The 27832-nt window shown below is 38.6% G+C and overlaps 1 protein-coding gene across 4 annotated transcripts in view; it reads left to right on the top strand.

Annotated features, from left to right (window-relative positions):
• scaper (S-phase cyclin A-associated protein in the ER) overlaps positions 1-27719 on the top strand; it is a 77132-nt gene extending 49413 nt beyond the window's left edge. For all 4 annotated transcript variants that reach the window (XM_088340250.1, XM_088340251.1, XM_088340247.1 and 1 more), the window contains 8 exons: positions 2813-2936; positions 3860-4089; positions 5627-5782; positions 8679-8913; positions 10705-10854; positions 22124-22315; positions 26235-26280; positions 27282-27719. In XM_088340250.1, coding sequence (XP_088196376.1) covers positions 2813-2936; positions 3860-4089; positions 5627-5782; positions 8679-8913; positions 10705-10854; positions 22124-22315; positions 26235-26280; positions 27282-27379 — 1231 coding nt within the window. In that variant the 3' untranslated portion in view covers positions 27380-27719. The remainder of the gene's footprint in view (positions 1-2812; positions 2937-3859; positions 4090-5626; positions 5783-8678; positions 8914-10704; positions 10855-22123; positions 22316-26234; positions 26281-27281) is intronic.
• The last annotated feature ends 113 nt before the right edge of the window (positions 27720-27832 follow it).

The following is a 27832-nucleotide window of genomic DNA, read 5'->3' as shown; positions in this document are numbered from 1 at the left end:
TACAAATAGAGCCTTTTGCGTTTTGATGTTTTTATAAGACAGATTTAGATTTTCAGACTACATCGGCAAAATGACCAAGATTCATTGGGGTCTTGTCTACTTTTCAATTCATACACATTGTTTAATTATATGGATTCTTTTGGACTCCTTTGGACGTGGCCGTTTTACTTTGCTCTTTGACAAAATGTAAGCTACCCTGCCTCCATACACCTCAGCCCCATCATGTTAAAGCCAACAGGCCACCCAAGCACCTACAAATTGAGGTTAAAGTTGATCAGGTCTGTGCCATCCCTCTACCTCTTATCCGGATTTCTCCCAAGGAATTAGGACAAAGCTTCACAGGTAATATCCCTGTATTGTGGGGTTGACTTGGGCATCAGTTTGCAGATGATAAGACTTTAGTCAACATGGTTATTTAATAGCACAATTGTAAGCACTATGTGGTTTTAGTGAATGAACAGATTTGCTGAGATCACTTTTGGGATCATGCAATGGACAATCAGAATCAGCGTGGAGACCTAAGTGAAGGAATGTTGCCTCAGCCGGTCAATTGACACGCCTAAGACAATATGTAAGCGTAACATGAGACAAGATGGGGTGGCACTTTACCAAATTGTCCCTTAAAATCTCTTTACTGAAGCCTTTGCGAATGGCTATTGGGATAAGAGGGATTCCCAGGGAGGGTGGCCTATCAAGTGTCTGCCTCATCAAGCTCAATTAGGTGGGAGGAAACCAAAGACTGTTTGCTGCAATGCTTCATTGTACAAGATGATGTAAGGACATAAGACAAACATGTCTTTGATAGAATCCCCATTTGTCCAAAGTTGACCAGAGACAAGCCCAATTAGCTCTGTTACAAAGCAATTGCATGCTCATTACATTTGGCTATTGGATGAGTGCATGTGTGGGAGGCAAAGATTGGTATCTTGTCTCCAGAAATGATTTACACGGTCCCAAAAAAACAGGAAATAGTCATACATTTAGCATCATAAACAAAAGAATGTCTCGTTATGATAAACACTACTACAGACGCTCCACTACTTACGAACGAGATTCGTTTTCGGACGATTTTTCGTGAGTTGAATTTGTTCGCAAGTTGCTTCAGTGCTATATTTCTATGGAATGTATTGTTAAGGTTTGTGTAAGTATATTTGAGGCTTGTATAGTAACCTGTATTGTTTTGTCCTGAAAAATAATCATTTAATAAAACAATATGCTCTATAAAGTGAAGTTTAACTTTCGTAAGATGGGCTTTAAAGAGTTTGGCCACTTTCTACCATGGAGGAGGAAGTAGCCTAAAAAAGCGATCCAACCATTTTCTCAACCGGATCAAGCTTCATTATTCCACTTTCATCTCAAATGAAACGGCTCGCATCTTCTTTACACTTAACACCAACCATATTGAATGGATTCATGAGATATTAAACAATAAAACAAGTTCAAAGTTCTTAGCGCACTAGAGATACTGTACAGTATGTTTACACACGAACTGGGACTGTGACAGGAAGAGAAAGCCGGATTTCTTCTTCGGCTGGACAGTGGGTGTGCTCTCACAGCGCCACATGCCGCTAGCGGTTAAAAGAAGTACTACAATACTGTCCTGTACTCTAAAAAAGGTGCACAATACAAAATCTAACTTTCACCAATGTCCGACATCCCGAATTTTTCGACATCCCAAATTTCTTTTTCGTATGTACCGTTGTTCCTCGATCGAATGTTTGTAAGTTGGTGAGCGTCATTACTTTTGAGGTAAAGGTGCTTTAATTCAAGAGTTCAATCAAGTTTTACTCAACCCCAACGAAGAATAAGATACTGGATACAATCATGATTAAGTTTTGTACCTCAGTTAACTCCTGTCCTTGACCGTGTAGCATGTGTTTGTGATCTCAATTCAAACAAACTTTAGATTAGAAAGAGAAATAAAGGAAAAAAATCTTAACAGGCTGATCATCTTACTTCCATCAAATGAAAAAAATGCCATCATGGCTGTCGGCTGCTCGCTTGCAGCTTTACTTTATTATTTCAGTGTGTTTATCTCTCTGCCACTGGGCTATTTCATAGTTCTGATAAATGTTTTAACATCTTATGGAAGCAGATATCTGCTCACTACTTGCGAAATCTTAACAAAGTTACTATAACTCTGGTCTCCCATAGTTTTGTAGATATCAAAATGTTTACCAATTGAAATCACCAGAGCTTGTTTTTCAGGCACTAAAGGCAGATTTATTTTCCCCCAACTGTGTCTATATGACACACTATGTTACTAAATTCCAAAATATACAGTTGTCAGCCGCTCGAGTGTAACGGGGGTGGGTGAATGTCGTCAACACTGAAAGTTATCGGAGGCATCAGTCATCTTTAGAGTTTGTTTTAGAGCGCACAGAATACAGAAGCGATGTTAAAAGGCTTATCGCTGCAACTGCTCGAGGGCTCTAAGGAACTGCTGAGAAGATTGGCTTTATCTCCTCAGTGGAAATGCTGCTGAATCTCCGCCAATATGAGATGGAGATTGTTTTCACCGCCCGAAGGAAATCTTTGTGAATTGTGTGTATCAATGCTGATACAGGGCTCTCTTCAAGAAAATAGAGATGATAAATTGCCATTAACTAAATGCAGTGCTAAGCAAAATATTGCGTTGGAATTTAAAGGTATTAGTTTGAGAATATCTGATTTTCCTGAAAGAAATTTCATGTTCTGATATTATGTGTCAATTACTGTTCATAGAATGATTAAATCCTGATACTTTATTTTTGGAGGAGAGGTATCCCCCTTTTATTAAGCATTCATGATTGTACTTTTCTCTCGGTTTTAGATCCCTTTGTGTTGCAGTGAATACCTACTACAATACATGTGCCTGTTGTCCCATCAATTGCTCCTATGTGCTGTTCAGCAACAAAATTGTGCTTCTCATGGACCTGCTGCTCCACCAGCTCACCGTAAGTCAGTCAATGGTGTGTTTAAGCAAACAGGTCAATATTTTTCACAAAGCCGATTCATGAATAATAATTTTCAGCCTTTAATTTTTTCAACTGCGTAATGCCGTTGTTACACTAAAGTTGTGCACTATTTGTTTTGTTCTAAGCATTATATACAGGTATATTCATATATTATTTAGCTTTGCTGCCTTGTTTCGATTATTCGATGGAATCCTTAACCTTTGAAAAACCCAGAAAACATGCTGCACCCTTTCACAAAGACTATTTGTGCACACTCAGTCAGTCAGTCTGTTTTGCAACACGCCAGGTCTTTTTCTTTCATCGCCCTTTAACAAGGCAACTTCATCCCTCAGCAAACAAATCCTGGTGCCGGAAAGCTGAGCCTTCCATGCAATACAGACGAAGCAAGTTGCAGGCACTAGTTTGTGATTTGAGGAACTTGATTTGGGTTTTTCTAATTTTTTCACATATAATCCCTGCTTGGATGCACTTTTGTTAACACTTTGTTGTACATTTTATATTTTGATATGTAATTTGCAAGCCACAGAATCCTGCATAGTTTACATTACTATGTTGTAAGAGACGACCCTCTTTAATTTGATTTTTGGAGAATGTCGGCATTCGTCTGGCTTAACCTCCATTGGCAGCACTCAACCTGGCCTTTAAAGTCAGTCAGTAGTTTTAGTTTCAAATGTGCTTGTAAACAGATTTTTTTCTAGACAATTAGATTCACATTAAATGGTTGGAAAAGCTGTTCTTTATATATAAAAAGTTTGAATTTTAAACACAGCATAGAAAAGGGTCTAAACTGTTTTTTTTGTTTTTTTTTTTGTTTTTTCATTTTTATTCATAAATGTATGCAGTTAGAAACGACTGCATATTTCTTATTAGCTTCACTATGATCGCTTGTTTTTGTTTTTCAGCTTTATGTCCCAGATGAGGACAAGTCCATCTTTGGTCGCAGTGTGAACAAGCAAGTGTTTGAGGGTTTTACCACTGGCCTGTTGCAAACCACAGCAACCATCTTGGGTTGCCTGTCAGCCCTAAGCTCTGAACCAGTAAAAACGGATAACGCTTTGATTTCTTCGCCTGAAACCAAGGGGAAGAACTGCGCCACAGATTCTTTCAATATTCGCTCACAGGACTTAATCAGGTATGTCCCATTTGTTGTTTATTTTTAAGGCCATTATCTTATGAACTGGTGTAAAAATTGGCCAACCAATGGATCTTCTGTGGTATTTTTTGTGAAGTATTAGCTGACAAAACATGATCCTTTTTGGAAATAAACCAAATGGTGTCTTGTCAGAATAGATGTCACGTGAGAATGAGCGTGTATTCTGGCATGTTTCCAACTCGTACTCTATATACACAGTGAGAAACACATTTCAAGTAGGATCAATTTCTAGAGGGGTGGGCATGAAGTAGTGTAAACAAAGAGCACTCACAGGGCTTTGAAACGTCCCCTTGAACCTGGCGTTGAAGCTCGCCGTTTGGGTCTGGGCTAGAGGAGGCAGCCTGTGATGGAGCAATGTGAGCTATGAGGAAAGGCAGGCCTAGTAGCCCCAATGAAGAAACCGCCGCAAGAGTGCGTCCTTCCTACCGTCCCTCCCACAAGTTTTGATTCATCGTGTCGGAGCAGCTGCAAGGAACCACCACTCTCATCCGCTGACCTAGTCGTAACCCATGAGACAGGGGAGGGCTTGGGAAAAATGGCGTCGTCTCAGTTAATCCCAAGTATGAGCAGAGGATTTACCTCCACTGCCTTCTGTAATGTTTTACCAAGTGAGAAAGGACATAAGATCAAACATTTTTAGTTTCGCTTGGACAATCTCATTATACAGAACCATAGATCTTGTGGAAAGCAGCTCAGTTTCGTTTCTACTTATTACCACGTTCTCGGTTTTCCTTCCAGTGCTTTTTGAGCTTCGTCATTGTCATAAATGTTTTCAGTTGGAGCTAAAATGCTGTGGCGCCAAGCAGCATAGGCGACCACCAAGCCGCTTGTCAAACATAATGCAGACGTTGAGCAAAGCAGTCACTGTGTAGACGGATCCTTTCAGGCAGAGTCGGTCTGCGAATGAGGAGGAAGTCATAACAATTGAAGTTGGTTCATGTGGTGAATGGAATATTGGCATTGTCACCTGTTTTAAGGGGCCCCTCTCCAGTGACTGGCTAGACATAGATGCACCCAAGTATTGAGTCACCAGGTTGTTTTTTTATACAAGCAGGTTCAAATTCATCCAGTCATGTCACAGTTCCCCATAAGTCTTAAAATGTTGTTTTCCAAACACAATTTTTTATGTAAAGGTGATTATGATGATGATGGCAAACAGTACTCAATTTGAGCACATATATTTATGCCTACAGCAGGAAGACTGTCCCTGGTAAAATTACAAAGAAGTCATATGGCTCACAACACACCTCTAATGACACTATTAAGAGTGATTTGTGACTGAAAGAACACTGGGAAACATGATCATTGACCTGCCATTGTCGAAGACAAATTACATATATCACTGTATAATAGCGGTGGGTGCGGGTGTAAACGAGGTGTTAGCTTTCTGTTGCAAAGATGTGAGGGTATGCTTAGTTAGAATTTATGACAAAGTAATTCTACGTCTGCTTGGGTGACCAATTAAAATAATTCTCCCCAAATTAAAATCGTGCCGGTCTTGTGTTTTTTTTCCAAGCTATGTGGTCAACATGGGTTTGATTGACAAGCTGTATGGCTGCTTCTTATCAATCCAAAGTCCTGTGGATGAACACCCCAAGATGTCTGCTTTTCTTCAGCAAGCCTCAGCTCTGCTGTACAGCATGTGTAAGCTGTGCTTTGTCGTAACTGGACGGTAAGCATCCCTCTTACTGATTACCAAAATTGAGTGTAAATTTTTGATTGCTTACTGTAACCAAGACATTTACTGTCTTGTCCACATTAGTCACGCCTGATTATAAGGTGCACCCCAAAAAATAGTTTTTTTGTCATTTTTGTCTTAAATTTTTCATACATATGGCGCACCGAACTAATTGAGAATACAAAAAACCTACCGGGTTAAATAGTTTAAGACTGCAATCTAAGCCGGATCATAGTGGTTAGGGGGCCCACACTTTACCACGAGACCACTAGTGGTGAAGATGACATTCGAAAAAGCAATTTTCTATCTCATTATCACATTATTTTTATTGACAGTACCAGAATCACCTATTTGCATAGTGCATTCTAATTGATTAAACTCCATATCACTGTTGTGTCAAAAACCTCTCTGTTTAATATATAAATGTACGTGAAAGACCTTGTATGGTATTTTGTTCAAAGACCGTTTTTTTTTCTTCCCGACATTACTAACGCACATGTGAAGAAGTTGGAAGACTGTTTTACCTATCAGAATGCACTATGCAATTCAGTGTTCCTTGCATCAAGAGTAAACAAAGTGCAATATTGAGATAAGGTTTAAAGCCTTTACATATGTCATCTGGTCCACTGGATGAAGTGTTGGCACCCTCAATGCCACAACCAAGGTACAAAACCCTTTGCATATACTGTATTGCGATTTGTAAAACTTGATGTAGTAACACACATAATTAATTAGCATGTTATTCCGTATATAAGGTACACTTTTAAATTTCTGGCCAATATGGGGGTTTATGTGCACCTTTTAGTGTAGGAAATACAGTAGTTCTTCTACAATCAGCTGAAGGATCGTTTCCACCAGCCAGAGAGCCAGCTAGCTAAGCTGCAGTTACTGGTCACAGAGATAGGCATCTTTTTGGCCAAGCTCTCTATCACTCACCATCAACCTTAGCTTGCAGCTTGGGGGGAGCCCACCCACATTTTCTGCAATGACCTCCCCTAAAGACTGGTTCAGCGGTGCTGCTGACAGAAGCTAAGCATACAGTCACACCAATACACAGCACCACCCCAAGTTCTTAACTTGGGACTCTCTTTGATGTCACACGTTACCAGGAATGCACTTAAAGCATTTTGTTATGCTAAATATTGATATCGAATAGCATTATTAGCTTAAGATTTTTTCCATGACTGTGCTGAGGAACAGAATGTTCACATCATCGGGCTCTTAGCAGGTGTAAACAGATTAAAACCACATCAGTCTTTTTTGACCCCCCCCCAATAGCAGCAACAATTGTTGGGTGAGAATGTACCAGAATTTGTGTGCAATCCCAGTTTGTGGAAATGCATATTATTTAACCAACCTCATTCACCATTAGGGCATCCAATGAGGCTGTTTGTTCCACTTGTACGTCATGTAAGAGAATGTTCAGTGGTTGTGTCAAATATTCATTCCATCCCAGTTGGTGTGTCTGGGGATTTCCATGGCATTAGGAGGCCGTGTTGTAGCGTAGCAGCATACTTCACACAAGGGCTGTTGGTTAACATCATGTATCAGCGCATACTGGGGGTTCTTTCCAGAAGTCACACACCCGCCACCGTGCTGGTTGCTGCCATTGAGACCATTTTTTTTCTTTTTTTGCAGAAAAATTTGGATAGAATTAATGTTTTGTTGTAATGCCTCTGTTAATATGCAGTTTGTTTTCGTATCAAATTCTATTCCATTCAAATTTCAATTGTTATTGCCATAAATGTTCGTTAGTTTCCCGGGATACGACATTAATCCGTTCTGGGGTGGGGGTCGCAAGGTTAAATTGTGGTATGGCAGGGAATAGAAACGTATGGCGGTTAGCTAACGCATTCCAAACCCCTGATGACTCGATTTTAAAACATTAAATTTATATATACAGTACATATGAAACATTAGCATCAAATTAGTATGTAGTATATGTAATATATGTGTATATGACAAAATATCAGAAATAAATAAACATGTAAATGAAAAATTTTATTTTATCTACCTTGGTTGTGATATGACTTGAGATGGTGCAGTGGACCTAGCATATGGATGCAGAGGGTTGAGCACACGGTGGATACAAATAAAAACTGATGTTAAAACTTCCACTTGCAAGGATTTTGTGGCTTTAACTGCCTCCTTATTCTATAAAATTGTCCCGATCGGCAATTGGTTTTAGCCATATTTTTCATCCAGGCTAGCAATTTGTTCCTTCATTTCCATTGTTATTGTGTTTTTACTTCTCCCTGTAGCATCACTTCAAGTATTGGGACCCATAGCTAATAAATACTGTATGAAAATACAGTATTGTCAAGTCACAAGGAGTCTTAAAGGGCTGCACAAACCACCGATTATTGCAAACCACAAACTATTATTACACGATCCCCTGATTTAAAACCCACGTGAGGGCAAGGAAAAACTCAAAAACATACAAAATAATCTAGTCAAAATAAAACAAATAATATTAAAACCCAGCAAAAAACTCCATAAATCCGAGTGTGTCTTGATTTAAAGTGCAGGATATTGAACTATCAATAAACGGTAAATAGAATTCAATTAAAGTTGTGTGTAGCCAACACCTTCAGAAAAACTTTAATTTTCCTGATATAATGATCTAAAAACATACGTGGTGCCCCCGAAAAAGGCTAAATGAGTTAAGAAAAAGGAGAAACTTGCCTATTCAATTTAAATGGTCAATTGATTATTTTGTAAAAATAATTTATTGACAACCCAAATTCCGCTACAGCACACTGGTGTGCCCATGCACACTGGTTGAAGAACACTGAATTACACATATGAATATCTGTAATTTCACAGACACAAATCGCTGCCACTGATATTTTTGGTGAAATATGAAATCATGTTTTCTCCTCCTATTCAGTGGTTCAAGTATATTCGACAACAAAAGGCAGGACCCCACCGGCCTGACGGCTCTGCTGCAATCAACCGATCTAGTGGGAGTGGTGCACACGCTGTACTCCATCTTGCTGCACAGCTTCTCGCCAGAGTCATCCTCTCAGAGCCAAGAGCCTTACAGCCCAGGGGTCATCCAGGTGGCTTTGCAAGGCATCCGCTTCCTCAACAGTTTTGCCCTGCTTGACCTCTCAGCCTTTCAGGTATACACAATAAAGGTCAAGTTTTCTGTTGACAAAGAAAACTGTATTGTTTGAGCAGGTCCTTGGTATACAAATGGAGTAGTCGAATTTGTAGTCTTCCAAACCCGGAGGATGAAAAAAGGCTTGTATATATCGGTTCACAATCTCAGTAGTTAACTACAAATATTTATCTTGCCTTGATCGAATAAATCCGTCGACTTGATCCGATTGACGCTGGCTCCAGTTTTAATATCTCTCTGAGGTTGAGTTTGTCTCCTCAGGATGTATGTGACCTATAGACATAAACACGGATGACCTCCGACCTGGGGTCTGTTGTCAGGATTGATTAGATCCTGGTGGGTCAGTGGCTCAGATGAGCACAAGTGATTAGCACTGTTACGCAGCGCTAGAAGGGACAAAGCCACTGGATCACTGTGATGTGTGGATGGTTATTTATTTTAAAGCAAAGTACTAATATGTAGATATTTATTTAAATTGCCTTTATCACCAACAGTGAAAAAACGTATTTACTGTGTATAACACACATTTCTGTGCGTTTTGCACCACCTACAGTATTTGTGCAATGATTGATCAGTCACAATCGCAAAACATCGGGTGCAATGGGAATTGAACCCAGGTTGCAGCGGTTAGATTGCCATATTCTAACCACTGGGCCACCATAAGAAAATGCATCAGGTTTTATTACTATCTCACATTTTTAGTCATGGTACCAGAGAGAGATGTTCGAGAATGTAGAAAACAGAAAATTGTCCTGAAAGATTCAAATAAATGCAAAAAAGCAAGAGGGAAACATCTCCGGCGTTTCTGACAAGACATTTGACATTGGAGTACACTGAATAAAAACACTGTACATTTTATGTCGGTATTATACATAGTTTATGTTAATAAATATTTTTTCAATAATATTTGTCACTAACGATGCTTAGAATAGAAGAATAGAATATAATTTGTTGTCATTTTAAATGTGAAATGCAAAACTAAATTAGAATTTGTCTCTTGTACCATAAATGTGATTACGGTAGATTAATGAGAATGTCATCTATACCTCTAGTGGGCAGGAGTCTGTCCTTTCACCGCGGCAATTTGTATTGCATCCGACCGCAAAGTTAGACCTGAAAAAAAATAAACAAAATGTTATACCTATATTTTATTTAGAGGGTGAGGGGTGGGCAAGTTTATACACGAAAAAATACAGTAAATTCTGCTTTACAAAAAAAGGATGAAGGAAATGATGCAAACTTAAGTGCTTTATTAAGTCAGTTTTAATCGCCCAATTTTGAAACTCATGAGAATCAACTAAAATACACCAGTATTTAAACAAGGACAGTATTTAGGCTTACACTTCTTTTGTTTGAAATGCCTGAAAGAATTGGTTTGACATATATAAAGGCACAGGCAGATTCACCTCATAAAACCTTCCTAGGGTGACTCATACACTAGATCTGATCAATTTGAACGATATGAATAACTATGATGCTTTACAATATGTTTAGCACCAAAAGTATATTGTTTATGGATCTTACAGTGTTGAAACTCTTGAGTGGAACAGTGATGATCTTTCGGTGCTCTGTCACACTGACATGTTTGATAAATACTGTCAGCATTTTGCTGCTGCTTTTGTTTTTGTTTTTTTATGGCAATTGGCCTGCTAGCTCTCAGTCTACCGAGCACATTCCCACGGGCAGCACATATAAAATGTTTTACGACTTTGCATTGTTATTACTTTGAGATCTTTGTAATCTTAGTCGCAAGCCGTTGATGTTGACTGAGTGTACTTTTGCAATGTCTCAGACCGTTCTAGGAGCCGAGGGCTTGTCACTGGCTTTCCGCCACATTGTCAGCTCGCTGTTATGGTACTGCACGCAGCATTCGGCTGAAGAACTACTCCACGAAGTCATCATCTGTGTCGGCTACTTCACGGTCAATCACCCGGATAACCAGGTAAATAAGCTGTAGTCATAATAATGCTCTAAACAATGACGGCTTGCATGGAAAAAATAAAAGGTGAGATATACCAAAATATTTTCCTGTTCAAATTGAAGGCTGTTTTGATATATTTTATGTTCTGCATTAGTTTCATAGATGCACTACAGCACTGCATCCAGCCTCTGTTCTCAGTTCTTTGTGTTAAAGCTAAAAGAGGTGAACAGTCTAATTGGAGTGATCCTTCATTTATTGCTGGGGTTACGTTCCCAAAAAAACAATTACATACTCTACTCTAAAACCAAAGAGCAGACACTTTACAGGCTCAAGCATCTGTTCAACAAAAAGAAGTACTGCCAAACATTAATTTATTTTTACAAATTACGTCTATAATAAGCGTGGAGATTGGCGAATCAATCAGAATGCAGAACACAATGCTCGATGCAAATTCATGAATAAGCAAAACTGCGTTATAGCAAGTTGTTTCTGCATAGTGCAAGTGTATGCTGTACTTAGAATAAGTTCTGATTAAAGACAAGTGAGTACAAAATTATAATCAGGGAATGTGATTTTGTCTGCTGTAAAGCAAACCCAAATAATCTTGCCCTGAATTTTATGTATTAATTTCTAAGATTTCTACGCAATTATATATTTTGTTTTTTTCTGAAGAACTTGCCAAAAATTATTATATTTTTACTTTGATTACCCTGGTAAGATAAAATTTTAAATGTAAATATTTTAATAGGTATTTTAGTATATTTATAACTTGTACAATAAGAATATTATTGTATTATGAAAAAAAGGTCTTGGTATGTGATAGTGATGTGCTCCTCGGCTCAAATCCCTGAAGCATTTCAAATGAATGGTTCATGAACCAGGAGTCGAGTTGTGTGTTGATGACGTAAGCGGTGACGTTTGAGTGGGTTTAACATGTGACCGATTCAGGAAAAATAATTCTATAGCTTTCAGTGTGGTTCAAAATAAAAGCAGCAAAAACATGCTTCCAGAGTTGAAAGTCCCCTTCAGTACTGTGAAACGCAGAAATATGCACTTTACAAATTTACTATCATACATCAATGCACCTCTGCTTCTACTGTACCATATGAAAGAGTTCTTTCAAGAGCAGGTGAAATTTTCTGCGAAAAAAGAAACCGCCTGGGTCAAAAAACTTTGGAAAACAATATTGTTTTTACGTAAATATAAATAAGCACTTTATTTTACCTCTGATTTTCACTTGATGCATATGCACAAAGTAACACGGAACATTTTATGATATACTGTTACTCTCTTAATACACTCTTCAATTATATTTTTTGTATTCAGGGCGTATTTTACACAAATATGTTATGCATTTATCTGTCCTGATGCTGGCGTAGTCGAGCCCCTTCGTGTTTGCGTGTGTGTGTGTGGGGGGGTGTGGGGGTGTGTGTGTGGGGCTTCACTGCTTTATGGGGCTATATTTTTCCATCACTCGTATGTGGGAAATTAGGGTCATTTTTATCAAACTAAGTGAAACTATACTAAAATGGAGCAAGATTATCTGCCATATCACACAATTTTCCTCAATGTAATATTCTTTTGTTTTGTTTTCTTACAGGCAATAACTGTTAACCATAAAATGAAATCCTAACATGTATATTTAGGTCAAATCTTGCTTTTCTAAAATAATACGTGCTATATTTTTAACTGATTTTACTTCTTAAAAATACCACTTCAACATGTGTTAAGATGCAGTGTTTCTTAATTTAAATCTTGGATTTTTACATATGTTTAATTATGTGATTTTAGCAATAATCATAGTATAAGTATTACTCAAACATTATGAATGTCCTCATCATGGCTGGAGCATTCATTCATTCATTCATTCAAACATTACGTGTGTATGCGTGAGGTTTTTTTTCCTTACCTGTTACGGGGCGGCAGTTGCTCAGGAGGTAGAGCGCTCGTATTGGGATCAAAAGATCGCAGTTCGAATCCCGGCACCTTTGTGTTACATGTCAAAGTGTCCTTGGGTAAGAAACTGAACCCCTAATGCCCCCAATAAGCAGGTTAGCGCCTTACATGGCTGCACGGCCGCTATTGGGAAATGTGAAGCACACTGTAAAGCGCTTTGGGAAGTCTTGACTTGAAAAGCGCTATATAAATGCAGATCATTTCATTTTCATTACAAAAATCTACCGTATTTTTTTTCCGTGTGCATTTTTGATCTTTTTTTTTTTTTTACCTAAAAACTCCACGATTAGGTGCGTGCTGTTCATGAGGTTTTACATTAGTGTATTACTGTAATTATGCAATGATTGGTCCAAAAATATCGCTGAGCACAATAACAAAACACTGAATGCAACAAAAATCGAACCCGGCGGTGAGTGTTCTTAATCCCAAATATTAGACCACTAAATTACATAGGATGAGGCATTAGATTTTATCTCAACTTTTATTTTTAGCCACGGCATCAGAGACGAATGTTCCAGATTGGAGAAAACGAAGTCATCCTAAAAGGTATAAATAAATGCAAAAGAGGACGACAGCATTAAATAAAAACATAGTTGATATTGCGTTCATAGTTCATGTTGTCATCAATGATTTTAATCATGGCCCACATATTCAACGTTTTTTAGATATAATGCTTAGTGTGTGCTGAGAAAAAGTGAAGCAAAATGTTATACCAGTTTTTAATCAAAACTTAGGGGTGCTATTTATACACAGATGAATACAGTATAAACGAATTAACACATTAAGTGCTAATGACAGTTATAAATGTCAAAATAAATTTTCACTGTAAATGATTTCTTTGAAACCCCCTACTTGAAGTAAGCGTGTTGCCTTTTGTCCCCGTTGAGTGCTGACCCCAGCCCCTTGGTTCTTGCACCACACGATCATGGCCGCCTCAACCACACACCCACTTAAGGGACATGGGTGTGCTCCAGCAGATTTTGCTGCTGTCTAATTGGCTGTCATGCGTGGCCCCTCCAACCGGCCCCTGATCAGCTACAGTTGGCTGCACTCTGATCATGTTAAATCCGGATGGCACAGACAGCAGTCGCTAACCTCTGACACATCAATGACGTCCTCTTCGCAATTTATTGGCTGATTAAGGATTCTAATTAGCCAGATATTTCACTTTGAATTAAAAGGATCCCCCACCACCGTATGACATTTAAGCCAATCCTTTTTAATTATTGTAATGTACAAATTCTGTGAGCCAATTTGCATTTCATATTAACTAATTGAATGAAGGCCATAATGTGACTGACGGATTTTTTTTCTCTGTGTGCGGATAAAGTTGTTCCGCAGACATGCATTACCCTGTTCACTAAAGGAAATTTAGTTTTCCTTATTCTTCACATTTTAAAGCGCACCGGACAATAAGGCACAACTCCCCAAAAATTGTCTTTTGTCATACATTTTTCATGTATAAGGCCCACCGGACTGTAAGGCGAATGGAATAAAAACTAAAGTAAGAGCTACTTTAGTTGTTCGTATTTTGTACACTTACGTTATCTATTAGTTCAATTATTGAGGAGTCGATAAATGTCACTGACCAAGATCGCTGAACATTGCATGCAATGGGAATCGAACCTGGGTTACGGCAGTAAAAGCCCTGAAACCTAACCCTTTCATAATACAAGGCATTTTATTTTATCTCATTATCACTTTATTTTATTCAATATGCCAGAAACAAGTGTTAGAGGATGGAGAAAACGGAAAAATCGTCCTTAAAAGATATTAACACAAAAAAGGCATGAAACGACTCCTTGGTGTATCTGATGAATCGGACTTTGCGTTTACTGTATACAGTATAAAAGATCAAAATTAGAGAACTTGTAAAAAATTGAAAAATTGTGGGAAAATGCAATCTTCAACCCTCAACAGTTTAACTACATTTTGTTGTATCTATACCATACTACTAGAACACTTTTTCACAAAATGGATTAGGCGCTTCAACACAAGACTGTATTTTGCCAAAATTTCAGTAAACCAAATAAGAGAAGACTTTCAGGTGCCACCTAATGGTGCAGATCTAGCACATGATGCTAATTCCCTTGATTATCTGTCAACCCCTATTTAACAGGCATTCTAACTGCAAGTTTTACTGACTTTGCAAGATAGTGGGCCGTTTTAATTTGATTAAAAACCTCAGGCAGCAGGCTGTCCAGATATAGCCATAGCAACACAAGGTGGTCGTTCCAAATTCGAGATTTCAAGAATATTGAATCTTTAAAAAAGCACAAACTCATTCAAGTTGCACAAAAAGGCTGGTCGTCCACAGAAGACAAATAAAGAGAAGACAGGCCACTGCGGAGAGTGTCAGTGGTTAAGGATTTCCACACTGCAGTTGTAATTGCTCGCCAGTTCAGTGCTGAACATGGTAAGGACTGGTCTTGCCATACATTGCCTCGTCTTAAGAGCATTTAGACTGAAAGCTCACACTGCAGTGGCCAAACCTCTCATTAGCAAACAGAGGAGAACTGGTCCAGAGTTCACTTCAGTGAAGAAAGCAAATTTAATTTATTTGGGTCTGTTGGGAAGCAATATGTTCGGCATTACATTGGAGAAAGACTAAACCTAAAAGTGTAAAAAAAAAAAGTCAGTGAAAGGAGCAGGAGGAAGTCTCATGCCCAAAATCATTGTTAATACAGTAGTTTACTCTAAAACCTTGTGTAGTGTCACACACAAAGAAAAACTATGCATTTCCAATTTTATCTACATATAAGGCGCACCGGGTTATCAGGCGCCCTTTCTAATATTTTGTTAATTTTAGTTGAGCATTATAGTACGGAAAATACGGTAATATCTGTGATATGTGATTTCCGTGAAAAGGTTATGAGAAAACATTTTTGTTAAATCACGCTGGACTCTAGGCCATTTGGTTCTCTGTTTCCCACACAACACGGAAACCGGGTCGCTTTGGTCTAGTTGTGGGAACGTGTCTATTGAGTTTTGCTTCAAGATGGATAGTGTCTCTGTGAATATTTTGTGCAGCTTGAGCTTTCGTTCAGCTAATGCGCGTATTGGCACGGCTCAAAAGCAACCCGAGCTGAGGTTTGCACCATGGCCGTCGCCGCCGATTCCATGTCAGCACACCAGCTTTTGTTTATGAAGCTGCTCATAAAAAGCAGAACTTTGAAGCATACGTTCTGATGTATCTTCCCCTCTGCCCCTCCTTGGGCCCGAGGGCCATGAATAATTCACTTTGTCAGACAAAAAGCCATTGCGGGAGCAACATATGTAGGCTTGCTCAAAGGGTCAGTGAGCCATGTAGCCATATGTTGCATTATATGTAAGGCGGGTCTGTGGAAATTACAGACCAACTTTTAGCCTATGAGATGTATCATATTCAATAAATGCTAAAATATTTAATATGTATGAATTAATACATAAATTATGTAAGGAAAATGATTGAAAATGCGCTAAAATCTATTTGGCATGGCTAGCATTTGTAGCTAGCAGTCTTGGCAATGTTACTACGTTAGTTATTTTATTTTAACGTAACTCGGTTATCCCACAGATTACTGACACTAAAACGTGTTACTTCAAAAGTAACTATCTAGTTACAAATTACCGTATATCGGGCATAGAAGCCGACCTCTCAAAACTGATTTAATATAAGCGTATAATAACAAAATAGAAGAAAACATGTACACCAACCGGTGGAGGCAGTGAACCATTCATATTTCTTAGCTTGTGAATCTCGAGAGCTTTCAAACCAACACCAAGCCAAGACACTCTAATTGATTTTATCTCTGGACTTTGAACCACTTGAAGATATCCTCCTCCATTTCTGGGTACTGCCTAAGAGTATAAATTTTTTTCTCTGGGCATGGCGTATTGTAAAAAAAACTGCCTAACATTCTCTGAGCCTCCAAATTTTGGTATTGTGTAGTTTTATATTTTGGCTTTAATGGAAGTATATGCAATAGGGAGACTATCGCCATGAGGAGAAATCCAGCATTCTCGTACTCAACACCAACACATTAACTGTATTTAGTCTTACTTTGTAGGTAAATATAAACATGCCCATACGCAATTCAATGTTGCTGACAGATGATGGGTTTTATCTGTCAATGCAAGTGACGCTGGATTGTTTAAGAGTCAAAGGACATTATGATTAATCATCTGTAATCAATTGATAACGGAATAACACAGTAACGCACCATGAAGTAACGACATAACAGTTACAAAATTGAGTTAACGCGTTACAGTACTCCATACCGAGAAAAGTAACTGTGTTTCAGTAATGTGTTGCTTTGTACCGCATTGGTCCCGACGCTGGTTGCTAGTGACAGAGACATAAGTCAAAAGTTTAGCTCCGCCTGTTTAATTTAATATTTTTATATGCATACAATCCACCAGGCTTACTGAACATTGCTAATCAGACATTAAAATATCTTTAACATAACCTACGGATCAATATCAAGTAAAATCTGTTATTATTAGGATATTTAATTTTTGGGTAAAATCATCTCACCCTAAGAACAAGGCTGAACAAAAACCTATCGCTTCCAATTAAATCTATACTTCCTCTAGCCCTTTCTAGAAATATGCACAAATAATCTCCCAACTGTAATTTATTTGTGAATCATCCTCGGTGATGAGTGGTGGAATCTTTGAACCGGTGGAACAGTCATTGCGGAGCGTTGATGTGTTAACCCGCCTTATTGTTACATGCTTGTTTTGCGTATAAATCTTAAGAAAACAAACTTGGGTTCATTTCAGGTACTAGTGAAGGATTTAAGAATGAGATGATATCAGACGATTAGCTTGCTGCGATTTTCTATTCATTTGAGTCGATCACAGAAAGACTTTCCCGAAGATCCTCCCACACACTCAGCCGCTCTGGCGTCTTTTATTTTTTAGTCTGACGCGCTGTCATCAGAGGGATTATCAGCAGCCAGATCTAGGATAGGATGCCGGAGTCAGAGATAGTTAAGCTCTATGGGCTTTTTCCAGACACTTGACAATTACCCTAAAGTCAAGTTGGAGTGTCGATGTCAATGTCTGTATTGCTGGAATCAACTTGTTTCAAGGGAGTTTACGTAGGAGCTGACGCGTGTCTGGATAAACGCTCATAAACTCGACTTAGTTTGACCAACTTGGCTTTGTTTGTTGTTTTTTGTGGCACTGCTGTGCCGTCTTATCAGTTTTATGTCGCACGTTTTTATGATCTGCTCTTGTTCCTGTGGTGTTGTTTGGAGTCTGCCCAGACGCATTGATGAACCAGAGATTGTGTACCTGCACAAATTGCTTTAGCCTGAGAAAAAAAGGTTTTGATTGGCGCTGTTAAAGATCTTATTTGGGGGATGTTTATTTCACTTTTAACCACATTTCCCCTTCCACTCTACTTTTTTTTGGCCTTGGCAGTCTGTGTACGTTCCAGAACATAAAATTTAACGGACTCTTTGTCGTCAAGTTAGGAAGTTATGGCATGGATGCATCATAAAAAGCAAGACTGTTTAAAAAAAACGCCAGGTCTCGGGGCTTAAGAATCGAGCAAAGCGGCAAGAAAACGTTTATGAGCTAGGCTTCTACAAATAAAACAAGTTAAATTAAGTAAAATTGAGCTAAACCACCTTCATAAGCTTGCAAAAAAATTTTTTTAAATTTGGAGAAAGACATTGACGTTCGAGAACAGATATTTGATTGCAATTATTGATCAAATGAATTATAGAATTCCACGCTTGCAATTTTACTCGATCAGTGCAATGTTGTTATGAAAGTAGACAAAAATAAAAAAGCATAATAATAAATACTTATTTTGTAATAAAAATGTGAAGTTTTTGGCAAAAAAAAAAAACGAACACTGAAAAAATGATTAGGAATTTAATCAGTTATTGTAGTTTTCTGGATGGTTTAAATGGTTTGATTAGGTGGGAAATTGCAAGTGTACACGTTGCTTTATAATGGAGACACCTGTTTACAACCTTTGCAATGGACATCTTCTTCTTCAATGTTCTGTACCACCGGTAAAGGGAAAATGTTAATACAGATATTTGAAAAAAAAAAAATATTTAACAAAGTTTTTATCACGGTTAATGGGGACCAAAATATATGGAAATCCACATAGTAGCCCCCTCTCCATTAATAGTTCATAGTTTACTCAGGATAATAGATTGCGGCTAAAACAGTGCAGTTCATTTTAGGCGGGCCACAATGATACAAAAGAACTGCCTGGTTTGTAAAAAAGGCACTTTGCCAACAGAACAATTTCCGATGCAGTAGTGTACCGGTGATAATGGATCTTATTCACAGCCATGCATTTGATTTTAGGTCGCCCACAACTGCACGCCACCCAACAAAAATGCCTTCTGTCCCCTCGCAGAAATAATGGAATGCGGATAACGGATAGCGGCTGCAAGAACGAGCTGCCAGGCTCGACTAATGTTCTCTGCCTACCCGTGCGCAAATAAATTTGCAATCCGGTATAATAGATCGCAGCCGAATAAATGCAGTTTACTTTTTGGTGGCCAGAGCGCCAAAAAAGAGACGTTATGGCCGAAAATAATGGCAACAATATTTAATCGGGGATAATGGATTGGGGTTGCATGAGTGCAATTCACTTTTTTGTGTACAGAACAGCCAAAAAGAGCAGCTCAGCCCGACAAAAATGCACTGCCAGAAGAAACTTTTGGGTGCCAAAAATTCGGTGAATCTTTAATCTTCAATGTGTGCTCAGTGTTCAATGTGTTGCTCAACTCTTAAGCCTGCTCTCGCATGATCAAGGTGGTGCTGAGGTAAGAACCCCTTAACCTTCGTATTTGGAGAAGACCACTACTTCAAAATGTGCCAAATGTTAATGTACTTTTCTGCTCGAGAGGAATCCACATTTACAAGTTTCTACTTCACTTGCCAGGTGCCAGTTTGTTTTCGGCGGCGTTCCAGCTCCCAATTTTCAGACGGAGTGAAAATCAGCGCAAATAAACAGCACAAACGGAAATACAAGAAGTACCGCTTGAAAAAAACACTTGAAGGCTTTTTCAGTATTAGCGTATGAATTCATCCAGGGAGTAGTGCATTCTTGCTCAAAAAACCTTAACGTTCCGACAGCCCGCCGGTGGGCCGTCAGACTGTTGATAAACAAAGTTGTGTCTTCACGATGTCACGAGTCACTGAAATATGTCATGCAACATGCGATAATGCGGACGGATATATTATTTTTAAAAAATCCGCCTAAAAGCATTTCTGCATTGTCTGATGATCCCTGTTGTTATCGGTTAATTTCGCTCCATAATTCCCCTTTAAAAACAGACTTGTCAGATGATTTCGGATACAGCCATTAGCCACTGACCTTTTGATTGACACGACCTTCGGGCGACTGCAAGCTTTTTTCACGGTCCTTAGCCTGCGATAGCCTATGAGGGGCTGTATTGAAAAAAAAAATACATGACAACCTTTGCTTTAAAACTCTTTAGCCAAACCTAACCAATTCAAATGTTGGCACGTTTGTTAGACAGTGAAATTCCCAACCTAATTATATGCAACTTTTTAGGGCGTATTCAAACCAGACCCAAATATAAACCTGTGTAAATGCAACCCGAGATCCGTTTTTACGCGTGATTATTACGCGCAAGTGTTAAGAACCAGTGATTGAGTTTTGGAAAGAGAGGTTAAACATTTACAACTTTTTCAAAATGTCTAAAAATTGGCCAAAAATAAAATACATGGATGAAAAGATTTTAGAGCTGTAAACTGGTCATCTCCAAATGACCATTTTTGGAAACCCATTGACATACCTGTTAGTTTTTCAAATTGTGATCAGATTTCACCTGGGACCAGGTACGGCTTTATGCTATTGTCCCAGCTGTTTTCCAGCTAAGATGACCATGTTATACTCTTTTGCAGGCGTGAGATTGCAAAAAAAAAAAACAGGCGAGAAAAAAAAAACTTGTTTCTGTGTGTTCCAACTTGCATTGCTCCATGTAAGTAGCACTTGCAGTGATCATTTCAGTTTGAGACAGTGTTGCCTTTAAAAGAGACCCAAACCGTCCATAATCTGTAGACTATTCAATAACAGCATTCAATTTACTTTGGTACGTCTTGGATTAGGATTTTAGGCAAATTTTACAGGAACGTTAAGGGGTTAAAGATCTTCTTGGGGCGAACCTTTCATAGTTCCCCATGCTTCTGTTGGAAATGGGGTTTCGAATACGTTCTCCTTAGATGGGACGGAACACTTGTTGTTCCTTCTCCTGGGTTTGTCACTGTAAACAGGCACCGATAAGAAAATGGCTGTTCTTTGTCCGCTCTGAAGAAGCTTCACCTCCTGCTGATAAAAGTGATGAATTATCGCTTTGTTTATGCCCCTGCTCGGAGTGACAGCGGACTATCAAAGGAGGGGAGTGTATTTTTAGACTTGTAAATCGGGAGTCAATTTATGGCTTTGTGACCCAGCGTTGCTCTTTGCGTTGCACTCTACCTGTTGAATCCAACTGCCTGTGGCCAACATCCATCACAAACGCTTCTCTGGTCCTCAAGTGTACAATGTACAACCCAAAATCTTTTTTATTTATTTTTTTGTTAAAACTGACATCAAGAAAAACTTGGTCAGCGTTACAAAGTTTTTTTTTGTATCAGGTATTTTAAAAACAGACATCAAAAATGATCTTTTGAAATGTGACCAGAATGTCCAAATAGCGTTCCTTAATAACATACTTTTGCTCATTTGGCAGACTATTCTTATTTTACGAGCTGCAGGTTTAAATATATCCACTTGATTTTGCCAAAGCCAGGTGCCTCTTACAAAGACGCTGTACTTGTATTTCTTTCTCTCTCTCTCTCTCTTCCTCCCTTTTTCTCTCACCCTCTCTCTTTCACTCTTTCTCTTTCTTTGTTCTTTGTGTCTTTTTACCTTATTTTGCTCTCTCTCTTCCTTTTTCCTTTTCTCTTTCTCTCCTCTTTTCTCTTTCTATTTCTCTTTGGATTTCTTTGATTCTCTTTCTGCCTCTCACTATTTCTCCTTTTATCTCTATTGTTTCTCAAGTTCTCTCTCTTTTTTACCCTTTCCTTGTCCCACACTCTCTTCTTTTCTCTCCTTCTCTTTTTTTCCTCTTTTTTCTTTCTCTAATCTACTAGCCCCTGAGAGAACGTCTCATCTATCGTGTGGCCCCCTAGTTAAAATTGGTTTGACACTCCTGTTCTAGGTATTACGATTCTTTTTTCCTCGTGTATCAATAGCTGCGAGAATAAAATTGAATTTGAATACAGTACTCAATCACAGATATCTGCCAAATCCACTAAAATGTGTTAAAAATAAAAATAAAAATAATAAATCTTTTTTTTTCCCCCTTAGGCGATGGTGCAGTCTGGTCGTCAGCCCAGCGTACTTCAGAAACTTTGTCAGCTTCCCTTCCAATATTTCAGCCATCCTCGTCTCATCCGCGTTCTCTTCCCTTCGCTCATCTCGGCCTGCTACAACAACGGCCCCAACAAGAACATCCTTCAGCAGGAGATGAGCTGCGTGCTGCTCGCCACTTTCATTCAGGTAATCGCGCTCCATCATATGTTTGAAAATTGACAAGGAATGAGCGCAAAAAGAAAATACAGTAATCCCCCCCCTAAAAATGAAAACCAGCGAAGTAGCGTCGCACCTTCATAAAAGGTTCAAATTTGCCTCAAGGTGAAGTCCTCACCAACCGAGAGTATGCGACTGTAACTAAAAAACTACCGTAAAAATTGGACTATAAGGCGCACCTGATTATAAGCCGCACTTTTTACATTTTTAAAGGAAAAAACATTTTGTACATACATAATCTGTACCTGACTATAAACCGCATGTGCCCACATTGAAACATGAGATATTTACAAAGAAAGGCGGTACACAGAAAGTGTTATAATAATATACGGTACCTTAACCCTGTTTGATAAACCAATACGTGTCAGTTTGATGTCACCAGTCACTGAAATACGACATGCCGCATATCATTGGAAACTTAAACTCTTGGAATTTAAGATATGATGACTATTTCAAACTATACTTGTCAGAAAAACATCACGATCAGTCTGAAACAAGATACCTGAAAACTATAAAGCCGGCATAACTTCTCATTAGGTCTCCCGGCCATCTTCAACTTCTCTGAATGTCTGCGAAAATGACACGCGATAATGCCAACAGATAACTAGAAATCCGCCATAAACATCTGTTTTGTTGGACGTTGCTTCTTGTAATCCGCTCGTTTCAACACATTATTTCCATTTACAAATATACAGACTCGGGAAAGTATCTCATGCCCCCCGTTGGAAGAAGAAATCCTCTTGCTCCCCCCATCTCCTTTCTTCAACTGATTACAGATTACTGTTGGTAACATGTCACCTTCGTCCATGTCAAATCTATGTCTTTTGTCACATTTTTGCTGAAGAAACCTCGAGTGTCTTATCAGCAGCTTGTGTTGTCTTTAAATGACAGCTTAATCTTTATGGTTTTGTCCTGTTCACTGCCAACATTTTTAACATGGCAAGCACACAGGTCTTTGCTCATCTACCTCTGTGGTCGCAGTGAAGTGCTACGTACGCTTCGTCAAACCTCTTCGTCTTAGCTTTGGGGAGGACTTTTGTTGGTCTTTTCTTTACATCCGTGGGGCCACTTGAGGGTCTGCTACAGATCTTTTCTACACTTCATGGTCATTGCTTATACTCTTTGCTTAATGCACTGTGTGGAGGCTAAATGTAAACAAACCACACTGCCACTAAGAAGACCACTGCCCCTGACTGAAGTGGAGGTGCAATTGCACTTAATTCTGGGCAGGTTAAATAAAAAAAGTTCCCCGGAGTCAAATGCGCCCGCATCCCCCTTAACGTGGAAGCCCCGCCCCACTATTTGAGAACTAGCCATAGCAGTAGACCTGACTTGCAGCCTGACGTTTGTCTTTTCTCTTGACGCCGCTTCAGTCACTTCATGGACTTCCTCAGACTCCAATTTAATCGATGAATTTCTTGTCAATGTAACAAGCCGCTAAAATTTTAGCTCAGTTTTAGCCATGCTCCACAGTTTGTTTTGGGGGGGGGGTGACTTTTGCACCCGCCCCGCTGTTTGAATGAAAGCATACACCAGCCTGTCACAATAGCGCACACAGTCACGCCCACCCAAAACGCAAAGCCCTCCTTAACCTGCCCCCGTGATAGTATTTGCTTTGTGCTGTCTGCTCTAATCACAAATCCCGATACATAGCTGTCAGTGACAAGCAGGGTTGGGTAGGGTTACTTTAACTTGATTACTTTCAATTAATTTTGGATTACTCTAATACCAAATATGCTAATAAAAGACAAAAGAAACTAAATATGAATAAAATTATGACTCACAACACGTGGTAAGCTTTCTCTCCTGGCTTTGATCACTTTGATCTCCGGCAAAACTAACATAAAATGCGACAGAAACAAAATGAAAATAAATCCAAACAGCTTGCCAACATCATTTTTGCCTTTCCATGTATTCCGTTACTCCCCAAGCCTGCACAAAATTTAGTAATTTTATTCACATTTAGTTCCTTTTGTCTTTTATTAGCATATTTGGTATTCGAGTAATCCAAAAGTAATTGAAAGTAATCAAGTTAAAGTAACCCTACCCAACCCTGGTGACAAGTTCAATTATAAATCTGCCAAGCAGTGAACAAGTGATAGCTGAAGTGCGACGTAGCGAGGGGTTTCTGTAATCGCCGACAATAATGTGAGATCCAGTCAATCAGTAACGGAGTGAAGACGGACATCTTCATTGTTCGACACCTCTTCGCCTTTATCTACCTCTGATGACACCCGGCCAGGCCGTGCTGTCTGGACGCCAATATATCCGCTATTCAGCAGGAGACGAGCCATTGTTGTTTTTTGCAAACAAAGTCGCCGTGCGTGTCGTCTCATTGTTTCATTCGGCCCCGTGGGAGAATTCCTCGGGAGGGAAACCTGCGTGTGGCCTTTTGCAAAGGTTTTGGGACTGCTGCTAGGAAAATAATAGAGTTGACCACTCCACATCCAAAATGTCATATTGGTGTTTTTGCACCCAGAGAAATGTTTTTTTTTATTTTTAACCAAAAAGAAAAAGGCACATTTATTAAAGAGGTGGGAAGTTAAGAAAAAATTAATCTTGTTTGTGTATAATGTGCACCGCTAATTTTTAAATAAAATCTGCTCAATCTTTGCAGTTGGATGCAACAGGAACTGAACTTCGGTCGCATCAGCAAGAGGGCCAAATCCTAACCACTGGATAACCAATGTTACGAATGAAATACATAAAGGCATTCGATGTTATCGCATCATTACACTATTTTCATTCACAGTACCAGATACGAACGTTAATTTAATTGTGCATTTCACATGTTACAATGACAAAAATACTTTTTATTCTTCTGTTCTCTTCTAAAAAGTGTAAATTCCAACAACGTTGAATGTGTGCAGTCCGGATTAAAATCATTTATTGACAACGAAAACTATAAACACAATACTAACATATAATTGACGATGTATTCCTTAAAGTCCGATTCACGAAAGAGTTATTTTCCCCGTTGTGCTTTTTGGCGTTCATATCTTTTATATCTTTATATCATTCTCCAACATGTTTCTCTGGTACTGTGACTAAAAATAGCTTGAAAATGAGATAAATGTGAATGTCTTTACGCATGTCATCTATATCACAGGTTGTCTTTGGTTCAAATTTGGCACATTCACCCCCGCAACCCGGGTTTGATTCCTGTTGCATCCAAAGTTCTTCGCAATTTTTCCCGACTGATCAATCATTGCACAAATAACGCAAAACCTTGTGTACAGCCCGCACTCAAGATTTAAATGTGCCTTATACACAAATGAATAAGGTATTTGAAGCCACATGTATGAATATAAAAACGAAAAAAATAATAATCCTACAATTTGATGATGAACAAAACTGGTTTTGAGAGATGTGTTTTTTCACCTGATGGCAACGATATAACAAATTCAAATATTGAAATGTTATTATAAGACACTGTCTATAGGTTTGCTGTATGTTGTCATTATGCAGTAAAAACGCATGTCGCGGTTTGCTTGTTTTGATCAGCCCCCATATCTCAGTTTTTTTTTTAAATTACTAACAATGAATTAACTTATTCCACCATGTTTGATTTTATATGTTGATAAGCTGCCAAATTCCTAGTGTTTCATTACTGCCACAAAATGCATATAAATGACCTCACCCATGATGGTTATTTTGACAATTTTCCATTTATAGTTAACAATAAAGTTTCACTTAATTTATTTAATTGACTTTTAACAATCTAGACATTTTTATACTGTAGTCTTGGAACAACTTTATTTAGGAACTTTTACACAATTCTTAGTGTTATGTTATTTTTCCGTGTGTAAAGTTTAAAACACCTCCGACCTGTGATTCTGAATTCGACTTGATTTGATTTTTGACATGACTTCCGTTTCTTTATCCACAGGATTGTACTGCGAGCGAGCAACACTGTGACAAAACAAAGCAAAGTGGTAAGTCAGGAACCCTCTTATAAAGTACATTAGACCCAGGAGAAGACTTTAATCAATTTTAAGGTGGAAATGGCAAACTAAACATGCTGTACAATAATGGTAATGCATTTCAGATCAATGGTATCCCAGAAAATAGTATATAGGAAGTATGACTTGTGTGTAATATATGTATTTAATATTAATGTCATCATTGAATATAAATGTAAAGGAAAAATACAATTTTATTTACTTTTGGTGTGAAATGACTTGAGCTGGTCGAGTGGAGAAGCAGGTGGATGCATTGAGGGAGGGGGGGTGTTAAACTCTCCACTTGCTAGGAGTATGCTGCTTTTGGAAAAGAATCTTTGCTGTAATTGCTTTCTTATTTTTAATAAGGATTACAGTCATGCAATTTAGGGCGGGTAGAGATTTTTATGTACTTGTTTACTATCGCCAGCGCTGTTTTCAGGGTTATCATTTTTTTTGCTTCTCCCTTTGGCATCACTCTATGTCTTGGGACCCAAAGCTAATAAGTACAGTTAAATAAACATCATTGTTCAGTCAGCTCTCAAAGTCTTTAAAGAGATTCAGAACTGAAGAGACAGAAAGGCATTGTGGGAGTTAGTTCAGACATTTTCATGTTTTTGTGGTACAAACCAATAGCAGATTAGGGTTTGGTCCGACATTAACAGCAGACAGGCATCTTGAGATACGCTTGAACACCGCAAGGTTTGAGTTTAGTTTGTGTTTTGACATGTGAAATAAATAGTTGTTGAGGTCAGATCGTGGGGGAAATGCTGTAAAGAGCGTCTGAAAAACATTTCAATCCACATGTGAAAACGTCATAAATTGGTGTTGCCATATCCAGGGTGTATACTATATTTAGTACTTCAACGGGAGCGATTTAAAGCGTGTTTTAAGTATAAAGTCAACTGAGTGTACATTTTTGCATTTGTGAACTGTCGTTTTATTGTTTTTATTTACAGTTCATTATTTTGTGCGTCTTCTGTCTCTTCCTGCAGCACTCCATCAGCTGGATTATTGCGAGCTCCCCAACCGCTTTCCCCGAGATCAATGGGAATCGGCACTGCAGTTTTTCCTCAAAACGCAGGACCAATAACTAACGGGTAAAACCACATTAAAAAAAAGGGGGGGAGCCTTCCTCTGTGTGGTTGCACCTGCTCGCTAAGCACAGTTGCAGATTGCACTTCATTTCTCATATTGCGATTAAAGAGACACAAAAGTTTGTTTCTGTTCTGGAAACGTAAGTATTCATTTGACTTCCGTCCCATTTTGCACACACGACATCCACTCTTATCAGATGTGTTTCTTCGCACGGCACCTTTTTTCGTAAGAACACTAATTTGTATTAACTGTGAACGCAAGGAAAACATATTTATGTTAATGCCTCTTTGGAGTTTGTATAAATGTACATAATAAAGGTTTTTGCTTGAATTTCATGTTTTGCTTCTATCACTGGCTTTCTTTTTAACGATTGGAAATATATGCCTTTTGTTTACCTCTGTGACTGTCTTAAAGAGACGGTGTTTATTATTTTGAGCCTCTTAGTGGT

Source organism: Urocampus carinirostris, chromosome 7 (assembly GCF_059441175.1).
Source record: "Urocampus carinirostris isolate Australia breed hairy pipefish chromosome 7, RoL_Ucar_1.0, whole genome shotgun sequence".
NCBI lineage: Eukaryota > Metazoa > Chordata > Actinopteri > Syngnathiformes > Syngnathidae > Urocampus > Urocampus carinirostris.
The sequence above is the reverse complement of the archived record's forward strand: the minus strand, read 5'-3'. Positions and strand labels throughout refer to the sequence as shown.